A 27,172-nucleotide genomic window follows, 5' to 3' on the forward strand; every position below is an offset into this window, starting at 1 on the left:
CAGCAAGCAGTGAAAGCAAAAAGCAGCCACTAATGAGCACTAGACTCCAATACGCAGTAAAGCAAGCAAGCCCCATGGCAAGCACAGAAGCCTGCCGATTAAGAGCTAAACAGCAATAACAGCTATAAATTCAATCATCTAGCACATTCCAATCAAATCTGTCATTATCTTGAGCGCTTTGAGCTCCATGTTGAGCATGAAAAAGAACTGTCGTGGTTTAACCCCAGCCAGCAACTAAGCTCCATGCAGCTGCTCACTCACTCCCCACCCCGTGGGATGGTGGAGAGAAGCAGAAGACTAAAAGTGAGAAAACTCATGGGCTGAGATAAAGATAGCTTAATAATAAGTAAAGGAAAAGCCGTGCATGCAAGCAAAGCAAAACAGGGAATTCATTCCCCTCTTCCCATGGGCAGGCAGGTGTTCAGCCATCTCCAGGGAAGCAGGGTACTCCATCACGCATAATGGTGACTTGGGAAGACAAACACCACCACTCCAAATGTCTCCCCTTCCTCCTCCTTCCCCCAGCTTTCTATGCTGAGCACGACGTCATATGGTCTGGAATACCCCTTGGGTCAGTCGGGGTCAGCTGTCCCAGCTGTGTCCCCTCCCAGCTCCTTGTGCCCCACCAGCCTGCCCACTGGTGGGGTGGTGAGAGAAGCAGAAAAGGCCTTGGCTCTGTGTAAGCACTGCTCAGCAGTAACTAAAATTTCCCTGTATTATCAACACTGTTTCCAGCACAAATCCAAAACGTAGCCCCATACTAGCTACTGTGAAGTAAATTAACTCTACCCAAGTTAAAATCAGCACACCCATGAAAACATATGATTGTGAGTATCTTGGTTCACAAAAATAAAATAGCCATTTTTAACTGTCAAATTTATGGGAAAAGGTCAGAAACTGAACACTCTGTGCCCTCAGGTTCAGAAACAAGATAACCAGTAGAAAAACGTTTTTAAATTTCCATTCATTCCATTATGTTCAAACCTTTATTCCTAGTAGGGTACTTGTGTGCGTGATTTTTGATTGCTCAAGGTTGGCATCAATGTTTTAAATCTTGTGCTTGAAATGTGAGCTAACCTAATTGCATAATTGCCAAAGCATGAGCAGTGCTGAGCATATACCTAATTTCTTCTTTTTGAAATGTCTGCTCATATTAAAAAAAAGAGAATATTGTTCTCCTACTTTGATGTCCCTTCTGGGTATTCTTTCTATAACTATTTTTGTAAATGATTTTACTAACTGTAATATTCACATAAAGCTTAAAAAAAATAGTGTTGAAACTTTATTCTTATGTTTACTTTCTCCAGCCTCATCAAGAAACATAAAAAAATCTGTGACCCTTTGTTCAACCAATGCCAACCAACAGAACTAACCAACAGTTAATGTTAGGCATCACTAGATTATTTTTAATACATTCTGAAGAAAACTGGAAGCTCCTTACTGGTAAGTCATGAACAGAAAGACTAAGTTCAGCAAGTAAATTTGTTACAAGTACTGTATATCAGCCAGGTTTGGAGCTGAAATAGTTCCATTAGAATATAAAACTCTAAAGCTCCTTGTTAGACACATAATAAATAAGCACTGGGTGTAGTCTTTGAATACATTTAGGAAAAAAAAATATTGCATAAGACCACATTTTAGCATATCTCTTATTAGGGAAGTGTCATTTAGCACTAATAATCTCATTACTTCAGGACTGACTTCACCTGTGCTTGTATTGCTGACAAGAATATCAATTAGTTGTTTAAGATGATGCACCTGCCTCATTCAGCATGAAGGCTTAAATAGAACCACTTTATTCAGTAAGAGAGTTTTACTTTAGTTTGGGTTGTCTTTGCTGAGATAATACATTGCTATGGTGAGCTGTTGGCAAAACGTAAGTACTTTGCAATTAATGGAAAAAAGAGACCTAGCATTTAATACAATCATGTAGATTTTCTTGTTTGAAATATGGTTTAATTTCTCTGAAAAGTTGAATTATGGTAGGAGTAGTGTATTGTTTAATGGCTATAACAGTCATCTAAATTTACCCTTTCATCTTCTGTTTTTATTTTCTCCCTTGTACTCAGTTTGACTTGACTTCAGAAAATGCAAAGACTAGTCTGGTCTCAACAGCTTACTTTCTGCATTTCTAGAAGGGACTTAAGTTCTGAAGAAAATAGGCTGTAAGCACAGATGGCAGAGGTCTGTAGTGTAGCAAAGATAACTCAGTTCATTCATTTAACACACCCTTCTGGCTTTTGTAAGGCTATAGTGCAGTTGCTTGGAAATCTCTGGTGAGCCCAGAAAACTTTGCTAAGAGAATTTAAAAGAAGACAGGGTGTTTACAGTGCTATTTGAATTTCTAATAATGAGTTGCCCTCTCCATAATTAAAGGACAGTGAGGCCTCCACCCAATGCAAAGTCTCTCCAGCAATGTCAAAGAAAAATAGCTAGGGAAATGCTGACTTCCACAGAGCCATGAATTGGCCTGATAGACAAACTGGGTGTGGTAAGGAGGTCTGTGGTACCTATGGGTGGTAGCAGGCTAAAAGCAACTTTAGAACTGAGGAACTAGGTGGCTGGACTTGATCCAAGTGACAGGGAGCAGTGGACAATCTAGCTATTCTCCAGGAGAGGAATATCTGTAGTGAACATCTGTGATGTTCAACCTGTATTAAACTGTCCTTATGGGTCAAGTTGGTAGGACTTGTTTCTCTCGTCCTTAAAGCCTTTGTACTTAAATAAATAGGAATAGCTACTTCAGCATTCTTTATTGTCGTGGTTTAACCCCAGCCAGCAACTAAGCACCACGCAGCTGCTCATTCACTCCCCCCCATCCAGTGGGATGGGGGAGAAAATCGGGAAAAGAAGTAAAACTCCTGGGTTGAGATAAGAATGGTTTAATAGAACAGAAAAGAAGAAACTAATAATGATAATGATAACACTAATAAAATGACAACAGTAATAATAAAAGGATTGAAATGTACAAATGATGCGCAGGGCAATTGCTCACCACCCGCCGACCGACCCCCAGCCAGTCCCCCAGCGGTGAATCCCTGCCCCCCACTTCCCAGTTCCTACACTAGATGGGATGTCACATGGTATGGAATACACTGTTGACAGTTTGGGTCAGGTGCCCTGGCTGGGCATGAGAAGCTGAAAAATCCTTGACTATAGTCTAAACACTACTGAGCAACAACTGAAAACATCAGTGTTATCAACATTCTTCACATACTGAACTCAAAACATAGCACTGTCCCAGCTACTAGGAAGACAGTTAACTACATCCCAGCTGAAACCAGGACATTTGTAAGGCAATTTTTTTTCTCATTTATCTGCAAAGTACTTAGAATAAAATAAGAGACAGAGTTTTCCTTTTAAGCTTTGCAGTTAGACTGGGATTTTAAGTCTAGTGAATTTTTCTCTTTTGGTATTTCTCCACTATTTTGTCCTGACTGATAACAGAACTGGAGCCCACATTCATGCGGAATTCTTCTTATTGTAAAGTGGCCAGTCCTTTAGGGTTTCTGAAGTGCCTTCATAGCTTAACTTGCCTGCTTTGAAGTTGTCCCTTAAAAACACTTGAGGTGAGATATACTCAGTGAAGAAAGAAAATGATGTTGAGAAAGCTATCTGAACTCTTGTCCTGGTTTTGGCTGGGGTAGAGTTAATTTTCTTTCTAGTAGCTGCTATAGTGTTATGTTTTAGATTCAGTAGAGAAGAATGTTGATAACACACTGATGTTTTCAGTTGTTGCTAAGTGTGTGTGTGGGGGGGAAGTGATTAAGGGCCTCTGTGGTGCTTGGTTGCTGGCTGGGGTTAAAACATGACAACTCTGAAAAGAAACTGTGTGGTAAAGGGCTTTAGGTGGCAAAGTGGACATTAAGTGAAGAGGGTTCACTCAAAAAGGAAACGCATGTTCCTATTTGAGTAACTGATAACTGGTAAAATGCAGCCCCTCCTGACACCAGTGCAATTTTAGCCTTGAAAGAGATACTGCAGGGAAACATGGATGTGTTTGATCTTTGCCCCTTCCATGGTGACAGAGAAGTCTGGCAGAGGAGGGATGGTGGCAGCTCAGTGGTCCTGGAAGCTGTGTGCCAGCTGAGCTGCTTCCTATGAGTGTAGTACGTATGCTTGGGATAGACCAAAACAGCACACATGGGCAGATCCATTTCTACAACTTTTCATTTTTTGTCAGTCTGATGCATTCAGGGGATAAATGTAGACTTTGTCTTTTATTTTTGACTCTCCCAGTCAAAGGTGTGGACAAATGGGTATGAATTGGGTAATATGGGACTAGTGGCTGAATTATTATGGTTTAGAAAGTGACTGCTTGTCATCTGAGACACATTAGCTGATTATGTATGTGTTTCCAACCTGTTACTAACATACTAGTTTAAATCTGATGGTTGAACTTTTTAATTTTAGTTTGCAATGGACTATGAGTATGCACATGACTTTTTAATAGGGTTCAACTGATAAGAAATACATTTAAAATGAGATAACGTGATCATTTTCTTATTAACTGACCCCATTCAAAGATGCCCTTGTGGCACAGGGAAACACAGGATGTTGTAGGAGAAAACTGGCACTTGTTTTTGCCTTTTTTCTTTTTTTTTCCTGTTCAGTGGTCCAAAACCTTCCAGTCTTCCTAGGCTTGTATTTGACAACTGTGCAGTTACTGTCATATTTGATATTATCACTAGTTTTTACAGATTAGTTATTGAAACATATCAGGAAGTAAATTAATAATCAGACGATGTCCTTGCTCTCCTCTTCACAAATAATCTGCCTTTGCAGCAGAGAAGCCTTTGAATAGTTATTTCTAGCTGTTATGTCATGCAGTGCTCTTGTTCTCCTCTTATTTTCTTCCTGCCAAAAAGCAGTTAATTAGCTGAGGAAAAGAGATGGTTTATAGTTAATACTGAACACTGAAACAAACTTCATACCTCCAGCAATGTATCTACAAGCTTGGGAGAGGTGAACAAACAGATCATAATGCTGAGGGAGGAAATAAGAGAACAGGGAATAGTTTCTCACTTCTTATTTGTGAAAAGGGGGACCTTCCTGCGATGTGAGTTGTCTCTGTAGTACCCTGCGGTGAAGCTAGACTTTGTGGTTCTCTTACTGATGTGCTTCCTTTGCTGTGTCTCTGCAGGGTATATGGGGGTTTTGTGTTCACCTTTCATCTAGGTTGTGGTTACTGCTGCTGTTTAGAGGAATAAATGGAGCAAATAAACCTCTAATGGTAAGTATAGGTGACCTCATTGAAAGGTGTTGCTCATGGCCCAGATAGGTGAAGTATCTCTTGCTCCCTGACTTTGGTAATTTAAGTGTATTGGAACGTTCTTCCAGGCACAGTCCTCTGCTGTGAGTTTTTGTTGCTGTTTTTTGTAGGTATGTCTCTAAAGGGGTCTCTAAAAAAAGTAGTTATTTCCTATTGACACTGAAAGCAGAGTGAGAGAGAACAGTCTCAGTCTTCCTCTTCAGCATTATTGTTTTCTTTCTCTTTAAGATTCTTTTTAAACAGGTGCTAGCCTATATTTCAAGGGAATGTTCTCTGCAGCACAACTACGAACAGTTCATATTTCCTTATGCTCCCCCACAAATAATCCTTGAATGAAATAAAATATTGATTTATGCAGGACACATTGTTTTGGTTTTTGTTATAAGCCCCCTGAAAGCACAGGACTTTCATGTGGCTCGGGAAGACACACACAGCTGTGCTGTGCATCCTTTAAGATGATGATCTCCAGGATTCTCATAAGCATCTCATTGCTGAGGCTCCATTTCTGCTCCATTTCATAAACGAAAAATAAATAGTTCTCTTGACAAAGAGAATGGGGGCAAATTTGCCAAGCAGCTATAATAAAAAGTAGAGTATAAACCTTTTAAATGGAGCTCATGGGTTCTGCTCCCCATATTGCTCAAGTGTTAATACAAGCAAACGGTGTTACTTTCAGTGTAGTTGTGGCACAAATGTAATACTGTCTCACAGGAGCAATTTGACGGCAAATTTTTAGTACTTTCTTCTTTTCTCTGTCTTCTGTTGATCAAGATAACATCTTTGATTTTTACTACTACAGCATCTTAATGTTTTTGTTAAGATATTTAATGACTGGAATGCAATGAGTGAGAATAATTCCCACTACATGTAGCTCTTGCCAGCATCTTCAGATATGTGCATCCCTCTCAGGAATGGCCTTATCTAGGATTTTTACAGTGGTGAAGCAAAGGTCTTGGGCACTGAGAAGAGTGTCATGAAAATCCTCTCAGTAAAGTTGCAGCCATGCTAGGGTTAGAATTTACTTTTATACTGCTGTACAGACTCCGCTTGAAACATATAAGGAAAATATCTTGTTCTCTGAATAGGGTACAAGTTGAACAGAGCTAAAAAAAAAAAAAGAAAAAAATGTTAAAAATTACCAAGGTATTGTGGGGCTCAAAGTATGTTACTGGCTCACCTAGTTTGGGGCACATTTCAGAATGAAACTCAGTTGTTTGTAGCCTTACAATAATACTTTTGCTTTTCACAGCTGATCCTGGTAACAAAAGGCAGTTGCAGATAAGATTGGATCTTTTCTTCAATGTCTCTTTCAAAGGAAAACTGGTCCTCAGGCCATGGCCCTGTTGTAACTCTTCACTGACTACCTCTCACAGATTTCTTTCATTAGATGTTTCCTCTCTCAGCTATTGCATGTGTGTGGATTGAAATGCATGTACCCACCAAGATGGTACAGATGGATATGTTCTTGGCTGTTGCACAGAATTAATCAGTGTTTTCTATTCTATATATGCTCTTACATTGTGCTCATGCTGGTAGCTGAGTGCATTGAACAATGTATCTAATGTCTGTCACACGTTCATTTTCTCCCTGATCCTTTCCCCTGGAGCGGGAAGGTGTGCAGCAGGCTGTCTTGCTTTGGGAGCATGGCAAACAGACTTTGAGAGGATCTCCTGGGTCATCAGGTTTCATCTCTGGCTGTTGCAGACATCTATGTTGTACAATGCTCTTGTGAGCTGAGCAAGGTCCAGTCTAACATCAGATTTCTTTCTTTGTGCTGCTATTCCACTATTTTTGTATAAGGGTTAGAAAGCTTTCATTTTCAGCTTCCGATTGTTTCTGTCTTGGGTTTTTTTGCTTATTTCATCTTGTGTCAGTGTTGTTCCTGATCTTAATTAGCTTTTTTTCCTTCTAGGCTGTTTATCACGCTTACTGAATTTATAGGCAACAATCTTACTTCCTCTTAGCCTATATTTTGGTAGGTTGTTGCACTGTTAGTACAGGTGTGGCTATGTTTGAGAATTGTTATTCTGTCAAAATTAAAGCTGAGAAAAACGATTTCAAGTGGATTTAATATTTCACTTCTTGAAAACATTAACTTGAATTACAGCAGAGTTAGTGCTGTACTGATATATAAGAAAATTCCATACCACCTTAATATTTAGGCAGGAAAATTACTACATTAGTTTTCTAATATGCATTGCCTAAACATCTGAAAAGATTCAGTTTAGTCCCCTGGCTCACCTTAGGTAAGATTTTAAGAATAATCCTACTGGTTTCATATAAGTCTGTGTTGCACAAAGTTCCACAAGAAATTGGGAAATGTATGCTAATTTCCTTCCAAAGCGAAGGTCCCTTTCCTTCCCAGGTCAGTCTGGGACCTGAGGCAAGTCATAAAAGCAGTATGGCTCAAACTGCCCAGCCTCAGGTCCTGGGGTAAGTCCCTTGGTGACTGCAGGTTATGGCCTATAAATATATGGAAAGGTGTGTCCACCTGTGTCCTTCTCAGCATATGAGAAGCCCTGTACGAGGCCACATCACTTACCCAAGTACAGGGTCATGGGATGGGGCTGCCTGGTGGTGTGTTCCCACCAGGCACAGCTCTTCCTCTCTTCCCCACAGCTGTGCAGAGCCATGGCATCGCTCCTGCTCTGAAGCGTGTCTGGCCTGCAGATAAAAAAGCAGACTGACCTGCTTGCTGTATCTGGTTTCAAGTCACAGACTTGAAAAGAGGCCATTCTGTTGTGCTGCAAATTTGTGAGAAACTAGGGTGGTTCAGTGCAAAAGGCTGGGGAACTTGAGTTTTGACACTAGACCTGGCAGGTTTGGCTGCATCCCAGTATGACTATGACTGTCATGGTGTGTCTGCATAGTGTGTCTCATCTGTGGCAAATGATCCCCGTTTCTGGACAAATGCACTTATTTCTACTGGATTTATAAAGAATGCCTGAACTGTCTCTTGCTGAATTTTCTGTCTGGTGGCTATACCTTTTGAGTTGTGATTGTTTTCTGTGGAGGAAGTTAGGCTGATTCAGAAGTCGTCTTCTTTGCAATTTGCTATTTCAAACTATTGCTGTGAAGAGGGAAGATGGACTTCTTCAGTCACTCCTTGCTTGAAAAGGTCTGGGTCTAGAAGTGATCAGCATATCTGATGTTACTCCCTCAATAAATTAAGTAAACATTATGGGATGGATAGCATAAAATTAATGCTTCTCTTTTTGAACCATTTCTTGTTGCAGTTAATAGATGGGGGTTTTTTTGTAATCCATCTGCTCCTCTTGCCTGATTGATGTTCATCATAAATACTGTGCTCTGGCAGGCATAAAATATTCAAAGAAAACTTGAGATTTCACCTGTCTCCATAGCTGAAGGCAGTCTGAGTTTTGTAAAGCTGTTGACTTGGCTTCCTAAATGTATAAATAGAAAAGTGAAGGGAATTTGAGAATCAGCTTTGATATTGTCTGGACTGTGAAGTTCAAATATTTCTGTATTAGGAAGAGTTATTTCTGAAATTCTTACAGATAGAAAGTCTGCTATTCCAAGAGAAACATGAAGCCTAAATTTTAACTGTCATGAACACTGGTCAGTCAAATTAGTGTAAGTGGCTTTCAAAATGCTACCAGATCAGTGTGTGTTACATTTACATCCATCTTTCATTCAATTTTATGAGCGTGAACTGCATGTGGTACCAGAACAGCTTGGAATAAAATCCTTTTATTCTTTACTGTGACTGTTTTCCTGGACTAGCACAACTGTGATTTTTGCCATAGAAATATTAATAAAACTTAATGTCTGAGCTGGTTTTGTCCCCTTTTCAACCTATCCATCTCTTGTTTGCCTTTAATATCCACTGGTAAATCAATGTAAGAAAAGAAACTTGCAGTCTCCAGGTCAGATACATGGATATCTTGTTGCTCCACTGAACTCTGAGTATATTCACTTTGGTGGATCTCCTTTGCTTTTCCTTCTGCTAATGCTAGTTGATTTTTGTGAGGAAAACGATCCCTTTCCCATCACAGCCCCCCTTAATTGCTTAAATGCATGATATAATATGAACTTTTTTTAAAACAGGAAATTATGGGGAAAGTGGAATGGAAGCCTTCAAAGAGCTGGCTGCCCAAGAGGGTCTCTGCATTGCTCACTCTGACAAGATCTACAGTAATGCTGGGGAAAAGAGCTTTGATCGCCTGCTCCGCAAGCTGCGAGAAAGGTTACCCAAGGCTAGAGTGGTGGTCTGCTTCTGCGAGGGAATGACGGTGAGGGGGATCCTCATTGCCATGAGGCGCCTGGGAGTGCTTGGGGAGTTCCTGCTAATTGGAAGGTAAGGCTCAGTGTGATTTCTTTGCCTGTCCTCTCCCTCTTGTCCTGCATACAGTCCTTTCACTTCAGCACCATGCAACCCAGGCTACCTGTAATTTCCATATTTACTTGTCTAAAGAATGAAAAGAAGTGGCAAGATGGTAGAGCAGATCTCAGGAAAGGGTTATGAAGATGTATGATAGCTTAATTGGTGGTGTTAACTTTTGCTGAAGTAAATGTTAATTACTAACTCTTTTATATGGATATATGACATCAGTGCTTTTGTGCTTCTGCTCACTCTAGGGGAATGTTTCCTACACAGATTTTTAGAACCAGAGTAGGGAGTGAAGAATTCTGGTTTCAGAATGTGATCTGGAAGTGTGACATGTGACAAAATTTCATGTGTTCCACTAAAGATGTCTCCTGATAATTTGAAGCCCCAAATTTTTGAATGGTTTTGATTACTTGAACTTTTTTACAGTCTTGTAACTACAACCTGGCATTCTCAGTTGTAAACTTTGTTCTGATCTTTGCTGTTGGAAACTAGGGTGCTAATAGTACACAGATTTGTTTTTTAAAACATCAAACTTGCTGATGGCCAAGTCAGTATGTATGTGTGGTTTTGTATCACCAGAGTAACAATGCAGACCTCTATTGGATAGGCAAAGGCTGTCTTTATAAAAATGAGAATGGTTGCTTTATTTTTCTAGAATTTATATTTGTAGATATTCACTGAAATACGGTCATTTTAGTTCTATCACATATAGTCTATCCACATTGCCATTTTTGTGATAGTTCTTATTTTGAGGTTTCTTTGACTTTCACCTTGATTTTACAATGTCTTTCTGTCTAGTTTTCTGTTTCAATGAATCTTGCTCAAATGATGAGGGCTGACACTTTCTGTGTTCTCTCTTAGATTGATAATGTCTTTTTTAACCTTCTGTTTACTCTTTGTTTCTTTCTTATCTATTATTTAAACATCATTCCTTCAAGGCATTGATGGTTGTCTCCATACCTATTTAGCTTCTGTTGCTTTTTTATTCTGCTGTCATTCTGATCTATCAGACTTTTGTGTCCCTAAAGTCTTTGTGCCTGTCACTCTCATTACTAGGATGCTCTCTTTTTGCCCTGTGCTATAATATTGGTCTCTCCCTGACTGTATTGCTCCTAAACCCCCACAATTATGATTTCTATAAGTCAGATAGCTAATCTGGCTTAAGTAATAATCTGAAAGCAATCTATGTCTCTCCCTTCATTGTTTATTTTTGTTGCAGTCTTTGATTGCAATCTATTTGGAGCAGAGACTATCTCTAGAAGTGTGTGTAGATAAGATATAACACATTTGGAAAACCATCAGCATTAAAATGAAACAGAGTATATTGGTATTGAAAATGGTATTATATGCTAGGTTTGTGCATGTGCTTTTTCATCTGCATCATTCAATATGTATCATTTGAAATTAATAATGGAATGTTTCAGGACTGATGTGTTTTAAGTATGTTTTTTCAGTGAATAGAAGAAACTAACTATAACAAAATTAGTCTGGGTGACAGCACCCCTGGTCTCTTTGTAAATGCCCTCCAGCTTTAGGCAATATTGTGCTTTCTTCATGTATTGTTGTCACTCTGTAGTGGTGTCTTACTGTTCACCTGATTTTGGTGCTCCCTCTTGACACTGTCCAGACAAAGAGCTAAAGGAAATCGGTCTCCTACATTAAGCACCAAACCTAGGTACATTGGTGGTACAAACCTTAGTTTCCTATTAGGCCATTTACTTGATCCCCTACTCCATGGATGTGTGGAACATTTCAGCTTGAAATTTTGACTACAAGCCTTTACCAAGCATTATGCTACTCTGTTTAGTTCAATTGTTTGTCTCAGAATCTGCCCAATGGTGTTGCTCTGAGCTTTTTGTCAGAAATTCTCACCTATTAAATGCTAATAATGGAATTTCTTTGGAAATCACAATGCGTTTTTCAGGTAGGCTTTCCCATACCCTTCTTTTATGCTGGTAGTTGAGTATGGGCGACTCCTTTTTTTAGGGCTGGGTGGGCTGTTCCAATTGTAAAACAGGCTGGCTATTGCTTGGCATAGTCTGGATTGTGCCCAACAGCTGGTTGAAATAAAAAAATATTATAGGGCTTGCACATGTTTTATATGTGCTTGCAGAACTAGAAAAGACATTTTCTTTGAATTGTCCTAATTAAGTGATTTTAAAAAATGGCAAATCTAGCAAACTTATTCACAAGTAAGTTGCAGCGAAACTGCAGTGCTATGAATTTGGTCATCTATATACAAACAGGAACTAAGGCACACATTAACATCATTCTGACATGCTGTTTAGTCTTTTTTATTCAAGTACCCAGCTAAGCAAAAAACCAAAAGCCTGTTAAGAACATTCTTTTGAGGGAAGTGGGAGTGAATGTGAAATCAAGTTTTTTTGCAATAATGAGCTAAACAAAACCTTTAATTTACCCACAGGTTTATTATCAGCCACACTGTATCAACCCCATACTCTGCTCTGACTCACTGTGAAGAGGAAGCTTTGACAAAGGGACACCTGGCTAAATAGCTCTCTTCCTCCTATACCTTCAATATCGCTATTGATCAAAGCAGACAGGAACAGCTTAGCTTAACTAAATTGAAGGTATCGGAGAGCTGGGGACTAAATTTGACTTCAGTTTAATCTGGGAATGATACATTGGGAATTATAGGGGGTTACAATGAGCCAGGACTGGCTCATCAGATACTGGGGACTCATTTGGGATGGGCTGACCCTTCTCAGGCATGGAGTTATGACCTTATTTGTGTCGTATCTAAGCAGGTGCTCCCAAATTGAGACTGGAGATCTAACTAGAAGTTCAGTCTCCTTTGCTACTGGGAGTCTGTTGTATTAGTGAGAAGAAAAGGAACTCCTATTTCTGAATCTGGAGGGAAGATGGGATTAAGACAGAACAGGAGAAGAGGTTACAATCCTGCCTGAGGGAGAATGGCACATGTTTGGAAATCGATAGGGTGTCCACATGTAGTGGAGAGTTCAGTGAGAAAATTTATTAAGCTATGAAATTAAGGATGATAAAGCTTTAAAAAGTGGCTGATAATCAAAGGGAAAGGAGAAGGCAAAAATTGATCATGGCTTTATATAAAAACAATGATTGGAATAGTATTGGAGTAATCAAAGGCAAAAATTATGCTAAGAAAATAAACACTACTCAAGTGAATTCAGGTGATAGCTCTTTTAGCAGAAATTAGTTTTGATGTGAAGAGATTATGTGGAAAGATGCTCAACATCATGTGTCTAATCATGTTTATGCAGGCCACTGGGGTTTATATTACTTAATAAACATCAATTAGGTTTTGTGAGAATCTTGCAAGATCGATGACTCTCCTGTATATCCCCTGGTATGATGAATCAAGACAAGGCATGTAACTGATTTTCCAGCATCTGTGTGGTTAATGCAAAGCAAATGAAAGATGCAAACAAAATCCCCAATTTTAAGAGTTACTCTGAGGTCATTGGAGAAGAGACTTGTTAGATAAATAGTTGGAAATGAAAATGCTCTTAAGCAATTTGATCTCTCAAGCTCCTACGCACAATGGTTTGTGTAAATGTATGAGGAACTTTAGGAAGGAAGGGATATATTGGTGCACATGCTGTTTTTCAATATAACACTTGGTAATGGACTATGTACCGCTTTACTTCTGTGGGCTTTCCAATGTTTTATGGTCTCCATTAATATTGCTCTATGGGCTGTTGTAGAACTATGAATTTTAAGTGTTGGCAGGGTGACCTCTCCTGAAAGTTTGGACACTTCGCAGTGAAGATATGGTTGGATTCTCTGCTGTGAACCCAGTGCATGACAGAGGGCAAATCAGTTCTTTTTCTATATCTAATAAAACCCCTTTAGCATAGGGTGACAGTGTTCAGGATGCATAGTGTGATGAAATTTTTCCTGACTGCCTTCCCTTCACAAGCCAATATTAATAATGGCGTTTTGGGCATTTAACTTCACACTTTCTAAAATATTGACAAGGCATTGTCAATGTAAGCTGTTTGGTCCTATTATCTGACAGTGCTGGATATGTGGAACCTGATTTTGTCCAGGTGTAAGAGTAAACAAGTTGTTGGTGAGTTGATAGAGAAATGTGCCCTGATGTGGTGAGTTCCTGGGTGGCAGGGTGTGGGGGAGGATTTGAGCAGGTGCCTTGGGCAGTTATCACCTTCCAAAACCTGGGATTTTATGCCTGAACAGGCATGTAATACCACTAAAATGGTGCATCAGTTGACAGAAGCGCCTTGCCCACCTGAACGAGACTCATCATTTCCTTGCACTGTGACTACTGAGCCTCTGTTCAGCTCCATCAGAGCAGAGGAGGGAGGGCCTTTACATCTGAGGACACCATGGTTAAGACAGGCACACAAACCTTATCTACAGTAATCACCCCAGTAGTCAAAAAGAAAGACTGGAAGCAGAAATTGACAGCTCCATAGCATCAATTAGTAAGAGAGGAGGAGTAGTGATCAGGAAGCTGGTCCTTCAGCATGGAAACAGGAGAAGGAGGTGACAGAAGTCACTCTGTAGACAGAAATCACCTGGTTCCTGAGTGAACTTTGAGATATGTGGAAAGACTGTGTCTGCCAGCGAGGCAAATGGATTGCTGTGTGGTTGCTCGGATGCTGGGATGCTGAGGCTGACAAGCAGGAATTAGAAGGTAAGGAAGCCCAGAAGCTGGGATACCTCGCTAGGGACCAGGGAATAGACAAAGAAATTGGAAAAGAAGCAACAATGCAAAATCTCTGGAGGCTCCTGTTGAGCGTGAAAGCAAGGTTTCCCCTCAGGGATGATCTTGAAAATTTTTTGAGAGAAGTAGACCACTGCCGAGAAAGGCATTGTTTTAATTTGTGTCTTTGTTTCTCACTATCCAAATATATTTTAACTGGTAATAAATTGAGTTAATTTGCCCCAAGTTGATGTTGCCTGTGATGGTAACTGTTAAGCAGTTTCCCTGTCTCTATTTTGACCTGTGAGAGTTTTCATCCTATTTTCTACCCCTGCCCTGTTGGGTGGGAGTAGTTGGCAAGTGGCTGGGGACTAAATTGGGTGGGCATTTGGCTGCTGACCAAGGTTAACCCACCACAGATAACATAGTTTGCACTGCCAACAGCATGATGACAGGTATTTTTCTTTCTCTTTCATTCAGTTCTGACATCACAAATTTCATAAATAAGACTATCACAAATACCACCTTCCATATTTGGTTAAAAGACTGCTTGCCTCTTTCTCCCAGTTGAGTCCTTGGTGCCAGTGGCTCATGCATTACCTACAAATTGACTGAGAACATTCTGCTGCTAATTGGGATGTGTTTTGTAAAGATGACCATCAAAGGATGTTGCTGTTCTTTTAAGTTAGACTAGCTGAAAGAAAGATGCTGTACTCTGTCTCCAATGCACAGTGTCTTTATTTACCACAGGGGCTGCCCCGTGTTTATGAAAAATCAATGAGAAATGTCCACATTCTCCCAAAGGAGATGAAGTGCTTTGCAGGGCCAATGTGTTTAAATCCATTTCCAAAAAATATGATTAGCTATTTTAAAGTACATAAGAGATTTCAAAGAACTCAGTAAGAGCAAACAGTATGTTGTCAATGGGGAAAAAAATCTGCCTTGTGCTAGCCTAGATTATATAGGATAGGTTTGAGCCTTGTAAATCTTGCAAAAACAGTAGATGTCACACAGCGTTGCTCATGATAGTGTTTTATGCCAACTTGCTATGAGTAGAAATGCGGTGTTAAAAAAAAGGTAGTAATTAAGCATTGCCAAATGGATATGGTAGAACCCAGACCACTAATGAACATACCATGTGCTGTTTTTTGAGGGTAGTCTGAGTGGTAAAACTCATAGTGGTTTGAAAGCCTAAAGTAAAGTTGACAACACAAGTGGCATGCTGACAAATAAGAAGATAGTAATTTAAGCAGCAAAAGGTTTACTTTTCGTGCTGTTTACAGCAGGAAGAGGACTGTTTTATCTGTCTGGTACCTCTGTGGCCAAAGACGCTCATAATGACTGTTACTGATGAGTCTATTGCTGTTGAGGCTCCAAGTTAGTGGAATACTCTGTATTTGAATAGATGTTTAGATGTAATTAGAGTTTTAGCTGGGTTTGGATTCAAATTGCTGGATTAAAATTCAGGTAGATCCCATGAAATGCTGAAATCATTCATGATCAATGTTCAAATACTTTCAAAGCAAAACTGAAGTTGGCTGTTAAGCAAAATATTGTCAAAGAAGATAGTTCCACCTGGCAACATCAGCCCATTTCCTGAACATTATCAAGGTTGGTAATAGAATCCATTGCTAATTTTGAAGTCTGGAACCTCAGCACATGTCAGTCTCTACAAATTTGTATTCCTTATTTGTGGTTCAATTTGTAGTTGCAGTCTAGCACCTGTTAACTATGATGGGAATTTATAATCAGTGTGGATGAAAACAGCATTACATGATAAAAGAAGACCACGAACAAGCATGTTTTGTTTACCCTCTAACCTAAAATAACATGTAATCCCATTTTAACATGGATTAATGTCAAGCGCCAATTAAATAGGCATATATTGGAGCAGAACCGCATTTGATTTGAGTTTCTCTGTAGTTTGCATTTAGAGCTCATGAATAGCCATTCTACGGCTATTGCTTGTTGACAATGATGAATTAGATATAAGATTAAGGTTTACTTAGCTGGGATTTTAGAGAGCACTTCTGTGCTGATCTTAACAACAGGAACAATGTTCACTTATTCAGACAAGAAAATACAAGAAATGTTCCTATTGTTTTTGATGGTAAAATGGGATTTAAGTATTACAGTGGGGAATTTTTAAAATGTGTGGGTTTTTTTTCTTTTCACTTCTTTCTTCTATGTGACCTGAGCAAAACTAGGTTTTGGATATAATCGAACCTATTCTTTTCACATGGACATCCATAATTAGTTTAAAAAACATGTATTAACCCTTAGACATTTCTATGGATACACTTGATGTTTTTTGAGGATGACGTTTTCAAAAACTGTAGGTGAGATATTGGTGCTTTTGTAAATGTTACTCAATTTTATTACCCCCTCTCTTTTTTTTTGTAACTCAAAATGAGACAGTGTCTGCTTTAGGCACTAAAAATAGGTATAAAATAGTACATTTCAGCCATGGTCTCTTTATGTTATTCCTAGTTCTTCACAGAAGACTTTAACATGTAATTTTCCAGTATGGTGCTTGCTAAAGTGAATCTACTTTAGAGGAAACAGATCACATCACTAACAAGTATGAGACTGTATTCCAGCAGTCCATGTGAATTCCTGTTCCAGATTGTCCAAGAGAGGTCCCATACTGACAGTCATGAAATACTAGGTCCAATAGCTTGAAGACATAGGAAAAAGCCCAAACCCTTCATCACAATCTTTCCAGGTTGATTTTCCCATATGATCTTTAGAATTGTCTGTCCTTACATGCTTATGTATCCAAAGACTGCCTGAAAGGATTGAGTTTATAGGGATTTAAGGTTGTAGGCCACGCAGATATGAAATGGTATGTTTAAACTGTACTTGAGTGCTTGCAGACTATCTGTGGTAAGAAATAATTCACAGAAGATGATATTTAGATTAGATGAAGCTTTGAGTATCTTTTGTTCTTGGACAATGGTCATAGATCACTTTTGATTTCTATACAGGAGTTTGAAAGAAAAACAATATCCAGGCTATTATTCAGAAGAATACATGTCTTTGTATGGATTGATAATATAAACATTACAAAAAATAAATACAACACTTTACCAAAAACTGAATACACATGTAAGACTAAAGTGGACGCAGTATTGATTACTACAATACAAATGTGCAAGTTGAGATATTTTAATAAAGTAAATACCTATACAGCTTTTTAAAGTGATATGAAAGGTTGCTGGTTTAACAAACAGGACATGTGAAAACCTATTTGAAGGCAATGTACACTTTTTGATGGTAGTCATTAATGTAACTTTTTCATAAATGTCAATTGTATTGAGAGGAGAAAAGGGACTGGGCTTTTCCTGTTTCTGAATGTGTAGTGCAATTGATTATCAAGGCAAAGTAATGCTATCTTTCACTTGCTTAAGTCACTGGAATAGGAGTGGAGACAAAAGCATACAGCTAAGTATCTTGAAGTGCAATACAAAATGTGACACTTAAATCTCATGATGGTAAAACTTGTGGGGACAAAACCCTCTTGTTTCTCTGGATTTCTGGTAAAAACTTCCATGATTCTAAGGCAGTTTATGCTGCTTGCTTAGCAAAGGAAAGCTAAGATTTGGTTCAGTGTTTTCAAATTGTCTTGGTGTGGATTCTGTGTAGAGAGTTATCTAAGCTAGTAATGTCCAACAGAATGCAAGGAAGGAACAACCTTGACAAATAATTTACCTTTAAATTTTCTGCAAAGTCTTCCAACACTGAAAAAGTGCAACAATTCAATGTCTGCTCATTTATGGATTAATATGGACATGAGAATAATTGAGTTATTACATACTGCTATGTGTTGTTGATGGATTATTTATTAGGTGACATATGTTTTATCATGCCTCTGTAGAAACCAGTAGCTGGATGGCTGCTTCTCGGCTGGAAGAATATGCTGTACTTTTATGTGAGCGAATAATATTGAATGATGCTACTTCAAGGGTCTTTGCATAATTTACTTAGGGCCAGGCTTTTTCAGGCCTGTCTGTGTGAGGCTAGGATTCTTTATAAATGGTCAGGAAACGAAGCAGTTTATATTTCTACTGACAACAGTTAAAATAAGACCCAAATACTGTGAACTCTGGAATTTCTGCAGTTTACTTTTGGTGCTTTTGCAGTGCTCAAACAGAAATGTAACATAATGCAGTTCTAGTAAAAACATGAGCAAAACTCTCCCTCAAAATATAAAGCTCCATAATTTTTTTCAGGATTAATTTCTTAATTCTAAACAGCAAATTAATCACCTTTTTTTTTTTTCAAGAAAAACAGAAACTAATGGTGACCCTTTCCTGGAATACTTTATTCATTATTATTTAAGAATAATTATTTTCATGTTTCCTGCCAAGTCTTGGTATAAAAGTAGTTTTTCCTGCTCCAGTGTAGCAATATATATCATCACTGTTAATAATAGTTCCAGTCCTTGAACTACTAGAAAATTTGCCATTAGGGGTAAATTGTTGACTGAAGGTAATCAGAATTGCCTGACCTGCGTTCATACAAACACATGTTTTGACAGGGACAAGCACATCAAGGAAAAAATAATTTAGGTTGCAATTTAAACACCTTTCTACTGAATCCTGGAAAGCAGTGACTGAAAAGCTTTAGAGTTCCTGTGAATAATCAGCTGGCTGCATTTTCAGTGCAGCAATTTACTGTTTGTTTAAGCCTCTGGCTCATTGACCAGAGAAGGTAAAATAAAGAGCAGGCTACAGTGTTGTGGGGAAAGACCATATATTTCCATATACTACTTGATTTTCATACATTTTTCCCTTTCCTTTCATAAATGCCCTCAACCTAATGGCCTTGCTGGAGAACGCCTGGTACCTTTCCAAGGCTGGTAAATGTGCCCAGCATTCAGCAGTCTGGGGAGCTGAATTCATCTGAAGGGAGGCTAGCCCTGAAGCATCCGTATGAATGTACAATGGGGAAGTTTTAGGTCATGCAAAGGTTGTAATCTGGCAGCCAAATAAATAATGCTTTTAAAGCTAAAATTAAACTGGAATCAAGGCAACTGGCCCATGGTGGTAGATCCTTAGTCTATTGCTTTTCTGCTGGAGTATTCAGCCAAGACAAATCCTTTCATTTCTGAAGCATAGTAGTGCTTTAGGACCTGACATGATGTTAAGAACTTGTTTTGCGAAGTCAAAGCTGGCTCCTCCATGTTACTATTGCCTCTTCTGCACCACCAGTCTGTTTTGATGTAGGACTGAAAGACTGCAGAACTGGCTAGCTCTTGCCCACATTTCATGTCAGTCACTACTATCTGCATCTTAGTTCAGTTATTTGTACCTCAGAGACGAAGAATCAAAAAATTTTGTTTCAAAGCCTTGTAAATTCACTGCTGCCTGATAACTGACCTGGCACTTATTTTAACTGACTTTAAACCATATGCATTATTCACTGTGAGCTATTTGTGGGTAAGCTTTGGTACCTAGGACTCGCACAGTTATTTTCCATGCTGGTGATTTGGCTGTATTTATTTGTTCTGTGGGGAGTAAGTTTTAAGTTTTTTCCTCCTGGCCCTCTTTTCCTCAAAGGCTGGAGGGATGCAATACAAGTCAGAGTTAGAAAGAAAAATATATTACAGTTATTTAGTTTAGTAGAAATGGAACATGTTATTTTTCTGCTTCACAGAATAAAACCAAATTCTTTGGTTTCAATCCAAAGAAGGCATTGCTAAGAAGATGCTGAATATCAGCTCTTGCATGTTAACATGAGGATTAGGAAAGCTGCATAATAGGTCAGACTTAAGCACTTCTGTATGCAGAAATGACAACCTGAATGTGACTCCAGTTATGGTTTCTGCTGATTTCTTACAGCAGGTTGAGTCATTGTAAGTTGCTATTTCTAATGAGATATCTCTAAATTTTCGCTACTCTTCCTCTAATGCATCTCTGAATATACACTTTTATCTACCTCCTTATTGTTATAGACTAGTTGGATTCTTTAGTTGTTCCCTGCATGCTGCATTTTGTTCCTTGCATCTTTATCCATCCTTTCTTGGTCTTCCTGTTCCCATTTACTTGAATCTCAAGACTTTCTTGCCAATTAACATACTGAACTCTTCAGCGCCTGCCACCATTATGGGGCTTTTATTTTTTTTTTGTAGTAAAGAGTCCGCACTTTTGGCATAACTTCCTTTCTGTGAAGTCAGGAGGAGTTTTAGCATTTTCTTAATCAGAAATGGAGATAAGCAAAACTTGCTCTTGAAAAACCTACTCATATTACAGAGATACTTGAGGAACAGGTTAATTTCATAACTCTTCTACCTTATCTGTTTGCTCCTATTGTGTTAGGCTGATTGGCTTTCTACACCGTTTTTTGGAATTGTCACCCAAAGCCATAATTAAATAAACCTAACAATTTAGGAATGATGTATCCTCTTTTTGTTTGTGAATGTGCGATAGCTGTCAAAAAAAAAAAAAAGAGGACCCCCTCCCCCTCAAAAGTAGCTATGCAGCTATGTAAGAGTGGCCGTTTTATTGTTTTCAACTGTTCTTGATGGGACTTTGCATCACTATTGCTGTTAAAAAATACAGTATGAAGCATTTGTTATCACATTAACCACTATTGCCTTTACAGACCTGAAATATTGTAAAGGTAATTGACTCGAATCTGGTCTTCCATGTTATTATCAATTTTAAAACTAAATTCTGAGGTTAGGCAGTGGTATAAAGAGAAAAACTAGGCACATGTTCTGACTTTGAAGACTGGCAGTTGATCATTTTCAGAGTTGCAAACTGAGTAAATGTGAGTACTGAGAGGTAACATACTGTAAGCAAATGAACCAGATGCTGAAGTCTATTGAAAGTACCACTGCTAAGGCCAGTGCCCAGAGTGATTTACAATGGAACACCTAGAGTACAGAATTAGATGCGTTAACCTGCGTGTATTGCAAATTAACTTGTCTCAGCAGTGTGATTACGATGTATGTTAAATGAACCCAGAGTGGGGATGGAGAGTTAGTCTTCACAAGAAACTTGCCACCATCTCTCTGGTAAACATGAGAACAGAAATAGAGGATGATAGAACACAATAATGTCTCTTGATACTTCTGTTGTCTGACTGATTTATTTTTTCTGTTTGCCATTATATTTGTGGAAAAACTCACATGGGAAGACTTAAGTAATTGCACAACCTGCTACTCCAGCAGGGTAAGAGTTGCAGTTGTAGAGAGATGGAGGCAGAACTAAGCAGGAAAGGTAAAAGGCTAAGAAAGGAGAAGAGGTGGTGCTAAAATGTGAGAAAGAAAACATACATTATAGGAAGAAGGCAAATAGAATGGGAAAGTGTGAGAAAATGAGTTATAAGAGTCCGTATGTAAGAAAGAGATGGTGAGTGATGGAGTTTTGGTTTCAGGCAATGATTATTTATTCTAATCCAGACTGAGATGTGTTAAGTTATATGAAACAAGCTGAGTCTCTATAAATTGCACAAAAGGAATGGAAGCAGAATCATGACTCCGAACTGGAGAAAGTGGTGGACTGCTAGCCCATCAGGATTCTATACAAGAGTGCTTCTGTTGATACTGAAGCTTTCCAGTAAAACATCAAGGGCTGAATTCTGTTTTCATGGTGCTGTGAATCACGAATAACCCTCTGGACAACAGTGCTGTTGAAGTGAGTGTGAAATGAGAATAACTTTCTGATACAAAGTGGTTACCTGTTAAAACAGAAAAATGTCTGTGTGTTCTAGGATTGTGTTTCTGTCAGTGGTGAACATCCAGTGCTTGCGATTCAAATGAAGATATTCTGGTTTTTTTTCCTTCTGTGAAGAAAAATATCTCCTGGGAGTATCTGCTGACTGGCTGATTTGTTTCAAGCCAAATGATTGATGTTCCTTGTAATTTTCATCCTTGGTATGGAAATTACAGATGTTGTGGTTGTTTGTTAATGTCTGAATCTTGTTTAAAGCTTCCTAAGCTATTTAATTCCACAAAAAGTCAGTGGTGTCTGTGAGTTCCACACATTAGTCTGAATATAAGAGAATGTCTTCTTTGTACTTTACATTTGCTGGCTTTTAATTGAATCAAGCCTTTCTAATGGAAGAGGGAACAGGAGTCTACCTGGAAATATTTTCATCATTTATATTAGACATAACATCATGTTTGTCCTCATGCCTCTTTCTAACTAAATGCACTGTTTTTAAGGTTCTGAAGACTACAGATGCTTTGGGGAAGAGACAATCTTTTAGGTCTGTGCAGTGTTATACACAGAGGAGGGACCTTGGGTTGTGGCTGGGTTTGCTGTTCCCTACTGCAACTTGTGCAAATAGTAATACTATTTTAAAACTGAACAAAAATTACTTAGGAAAGTATGTACAGGAAAGACCAAACACCAAGCAGAAGGGGGATTTTTTCTGTTTTAAAAAGAGACTTGCTGTGGTATTGGGATAAATTATATGTACTTACTAAAGCCTCATTTTGACACTGCATGGGGACTATGGCTTCACTGCTTAAGTGGAGGTGTTCAGGATCAGCATTAGCAGCTGTACCACTTGTCCTGATGACCGTGGAAAGAGGTTGTCTGGGAGCCTGGAGGGGAGAGTGGCTGTATCAAAGTGCTGTGGTTCTTTCAGACTGTATGGGCACATTGAGTAAAGCTTCAGTTTCTCTGACAGAGCTCCAAAACCACATACAGCAAAGTGATGGAGACCTACTTCAAGTTGTGCTCCTCTTCCTGGCTTGAGCCAATGAAAGTTGAAGTATAGAATCTAGTCCTTGATCTTTTAAAAACTTAAGTTTTCCTTAAGCCAGAGCCCTTGGATTAGAGAAAACTATTTTTGTAAGCCACTTGTAATATTCAGAGCTCTGTGTAATCTATGACTCTGAGATTGCAGTTTCCACTGCAGAACTAGGCTTTACAGTCTAAGAGTTGCTGTTTCACTGCCAGACATTTTACTGAATTCAAATTTACTTTTCCTGTTAACCCCAAATCACTTTTTTGTGTCCCCAGGCATTCAGAGCTTCATGTACCTGCCCCTTACCTGTCCAGATTCTCCAGCTCTCTGCTCTGGCAGCCTCTAAAATAAACTTCATACATTGTTAATGCCTAAGTCTGCAGCATAGTGAAAGCTGAAATAGTGGAGACTGTAAGAATAAATTTAATTTAACATAAAAACAAGACATCAACTCTTGTATTGACTGCATTATTCCATGTTGTATATAACTTAATATAAAGCTCTGTGATTAATTTAAAGGAAACTGCCACAAATTTTCAGACTGAGAAGCAGAAGGAGCCTTGCTATGTAACGGAAATCCCCCTCATAAGGTAGTGATTTACATCCCTCTTGAAGGAGCCAGTCTGTTGACCATTATGGAGTATATGGGGACCTAAATGATGGGGTAAATATACAGAAGGAGAAACAGCCGTACAGTGCTCTAAGTGATATGTATCTGCTTATCTTAGGTTTACAACATAGGAACTCAATTTATGCTGCAGTGGGTAGTGGTCAAGGTGAAACAAACCTCAGAACTAAGGTCTTTGAAAGGTATGCATCTCCAGTTGCTTTTTTTCCCCACTCTCTTTTCAAGGAGGTGTAGGAATGATAAAATTCGTCATCTTTTTGAAAGTTTAGTGGCTGAGCCAAACATTCTGGAGGCAATGCTTGTAACAAGCTGAAACAACTTTTAATGACTTTAATAGTTTGTTTTCTTTTCTCAGCAGGAAGAAAAATTTTATTCTTTGCCAACCTGAAATGTTTTTGTTAAATCCAGAGCAATGTTGTCGATTTCAGAACAAATATGGTATTTCAAAACAAAGTCAGAATGTTCCTATTTTGAAAATATTGAAACTATTTCTTCTAGAGAATGTCAAAATAAATTGTCATAATATTTAACCCTCTGTGCTTTCCAAGATGGTGAATAGCTTTGATGTCCCCACAAATGTAATTTCCAGCAGATGTATTCATCCATTTCTTTGTAGTTTTAGTACTGCTTTTGAAATCCTTGCTGATAGTGACTCGACAAATCAAAATCTCTCACCATTTTCAGTAGTCTGAGACTCCATCCTGTTCTCATGGATAATGATAGTAGTACAAACCTCCAATTTTTTTTCCCTCTGAACTACACAAACACAATATAATACTTATATAGACTCAAGTCCTTAGGACTATGGGACACTGCAACATGCTTTCTCAGCAGCATGAGATACCCTGAGCATATGAAATCCATCATCTGTTTGTATTGGCTCCCCATAGAATAGTGACTTGGCTTCAAAATCCTTACTCAAGGTTCAGCTTTCCCTTTTTCCTTAAGGAAACTGGTGATCTTTGACAAATATCTACAAGATACCTGAGGTCTTGGGGTCAAAACTGTGGTCAATGCCTTGGTCAAAATGGCAAAAGGGAGTTTTCTGTAATGGTGTGAAGCAGTTCTGTGCGAAATACAAAGCTTCTGTCTGAGACTGGCCTTAAGATGTAGAGTATAAGGTATGTGACTTAAGTGTTGTCGTCTTATGCATATATTTTTGAGTATTGATGGCAGAACACAGAATGAACACTCCCTAAACAAATAACTCCCTAGCAAGCAGCTGCAAACATGCATTGCAACAGAAAAGCTCCATGATACGTACAATGCTCTACCAGCAAGAGGAGAAGACAGCCAGAGAGGAGATTGTTCAGGCTCACAGTCCTCCTGTTAGAGGTTAGTTTTTTCCTGCAGTACCTGAGCAATAAGAGCAGTCACCCTGAGCTCTCTAGAGATGGATAAGTTGCCTTCTGAAGGGACCTGTCTGTCTGTCCATCCCTACGTCTCCCTGCTCCACTGGCTACAGAGGCAACACATATCCAAAGTCATGCAAGAGAAATCCAGACCTCTGATTCAAGCATCAGAGATGGAGCTTTGAAAACATTTATATAGAGAGAAACAAACAGGTTTTCTGTGAAAAACACTTCTGCCTTTCAGGGCAGAAAAGGATCCTGTGCTGACAGCATCAGTTCTGTTGCTGAGGAAGGAGGGAATTTTGTCAGTAAAGAGGCAATAACCTCATTTCTATTACCCCTTGGTAACAGAAAGGTCTCTGGTAAAGTAGATGAGAGCTAGAGGTCACCTTTTGGTGTAGTTTTGTTTATCTTGGATAAACAAAATAAAAAAACCTTTGTTCTTCTGGGAGATATGGTGGTTCCTCCCACGTGGGCTTCCCACTTTTGTCCTCACATTTCTTATTGGGTTGTATGGGCCGCGGCAGGGACAATGTTCTTGTTCTGCATAGATTTGCTTAAAAAAGGCAGCAAAGAGTGAGAACTTATGTAAGGAGTTCTGTAAATGGGCTCGCACACCTTCCCACTTAAACATCATGTCCAGTCTTTCATTTTCCTGAATCTCCTCATGCTCCCTTTTTCTTATTGTTGTTGGGCATAAGCGTGTGTGTGTGCATGTGCACATCTCCTTTCTTGACTTGGTCATTTTCACATTATGCTTACTGATTTAATTCCCCTTCGCTAACTCTTTGTTTTTTCTCAGTTTCTCGTATTTTGCCTCTGTGTCACAGCTGCCTTTTTTCCTCCCTAGCATCACTCCACAAATTCTGGCTTACTGAACCTGTACCCTGCACACTTAAACCTTCCTGTTGATTGACAGTTCAGTTCTGAGGTGATTACAGGCACTGTGGTACAAATACCCGTAGAGATCATTGATAGGTAAAGCTAGTGTCTCTGTTGGTATAATTCTTGCTGTCTTAGCCTAGTGATGTTTACTGAAGTCAGACTGTATCTGGCATGAAATAGGGTATAGAACACTTCTTTCCTGGATGTTCTGGTACTATGAAACTAGTCGTGGCCCTTTGAAGGCATTAACTGAATTTTGAATTGTAGTTCTTTTAAATGAAAACTGATTCCATTTCTAGTAATTTCAAACCAGCTTGTACATCATATAAATTATCTTCTATGTTGTTAATTTTTTTTTTCTTTAAATTGGAATAAAATGCTGAGGGATACTGTTCTGGGCAGTGGAGACACCAGTGACATTGGAAATACTTATTCCAAAAATGTTGAATCTAAGAAAAAAAAATAATTCTTAAATCTGAACTTGAATTAGGCTCTGGTTTTTAATGATTATTCCAATATTTGACACTTATGTCTTCACAGCTGTTATGCTTGATGTATGGTAGGAAAAGGTAAAGATTTTCCTATTACCAGATCCTTGTAATAAGTAAAGAATTTAAGTTAATACTGTCCCTCAGTTTTGACAACATGCTAACCTGGCTGGTTATTTTGTTTACTGTTATCCCCACATCTAATGGTGAATTTACACCCCAATCCTCTAGCTGCATAACACAGAAAAGTAGTGACCATCTATAGAAATGGAGCTCCTTTGGGAACAGATGAGATCACTCAGCTGTTTACCACACTACCACAAATTAAGTGTTTGGAAAGCAAAAGAAGCAGATTGGTCCCAGGTTTAAAAAAATGTGTTTGTTTTGGCAATGGCCATTTGCACAGAAGCCACTCATGGTGAACCCTATGGTGTCTCATATAGGATCCAGTGTTAACAGATTTTAAACACAGTGAGAGTGAAGAAAAGGGCTGCTACTCCTCAGTAACTTATTTGACTTGACCTTGCAAAGTCAAGGAGTTGCTGTTGCTCCTGTTCAGCAATACTCCTAAGTGTAGGGTTAAAGATCCACAAAGTAACATTTTGGTAAATGTCTACCTGGTTACTGTCACACAAAAATGTGAGACTTCTATAGTGATCTAACTTGAACATTATAGAGAACACACATGGTCTTGGGTTTAATGTTGATTACTTGAAAGGACTTCAAAAGGCAAAGGTAATTAGGGGTCATGTGGTCATTATGGAAAGTATACACTTATAATTTAACCTTATATTCTGGACTACAAAATAGGTTATTACTAGTATGAA

At 38.8% G+C, this 27,172-nt stretch overlaps 1 protein-coding gene across 3 annotated transcripts in view; it reads left to right on the forward strand.

Moving 5' to 3' along the window:
* The window catches only part of GRM1 (glutamate receptor, metabotropic 1), a 192,368-nt gene that overhangs the window by 30,079 nt on the left and 135,117 nt on the right, over nt 1-27,172 (forward strand). For all 3 annotated transcript variants that reach the window (XM_010584507.1, XM_010584509.1, XM_010584510.1), the window contains exon 2: nt 9,341-9,590. In XM_010584507.1, the coding sequence (XP_010582809.1) occupies nt 9,341-9,590 (250 nt within the window). The remainder of the gene's footprint in view (nt 1-9,340; nt 9,591-27,172) is intronic.

The sequence above is a fragment of the Haliaeetus leucocephalus genome, unplaced genomic scaffold, assembly GCF_000737465.1.
Source record: "Haliaeetus leucocephalus isolate CR32 unplaced genomic scaffold, Haliaeetus_leucocephalus-4.0 Scaffold992, whole genome shotgun sequence".
Lineage (NCBI taxonomy): Eukaryota > Metazoa > Chordata > Aves > Accipitriformes > Accipitridae > Haliaeetus > Haliaeetus leucocephalus.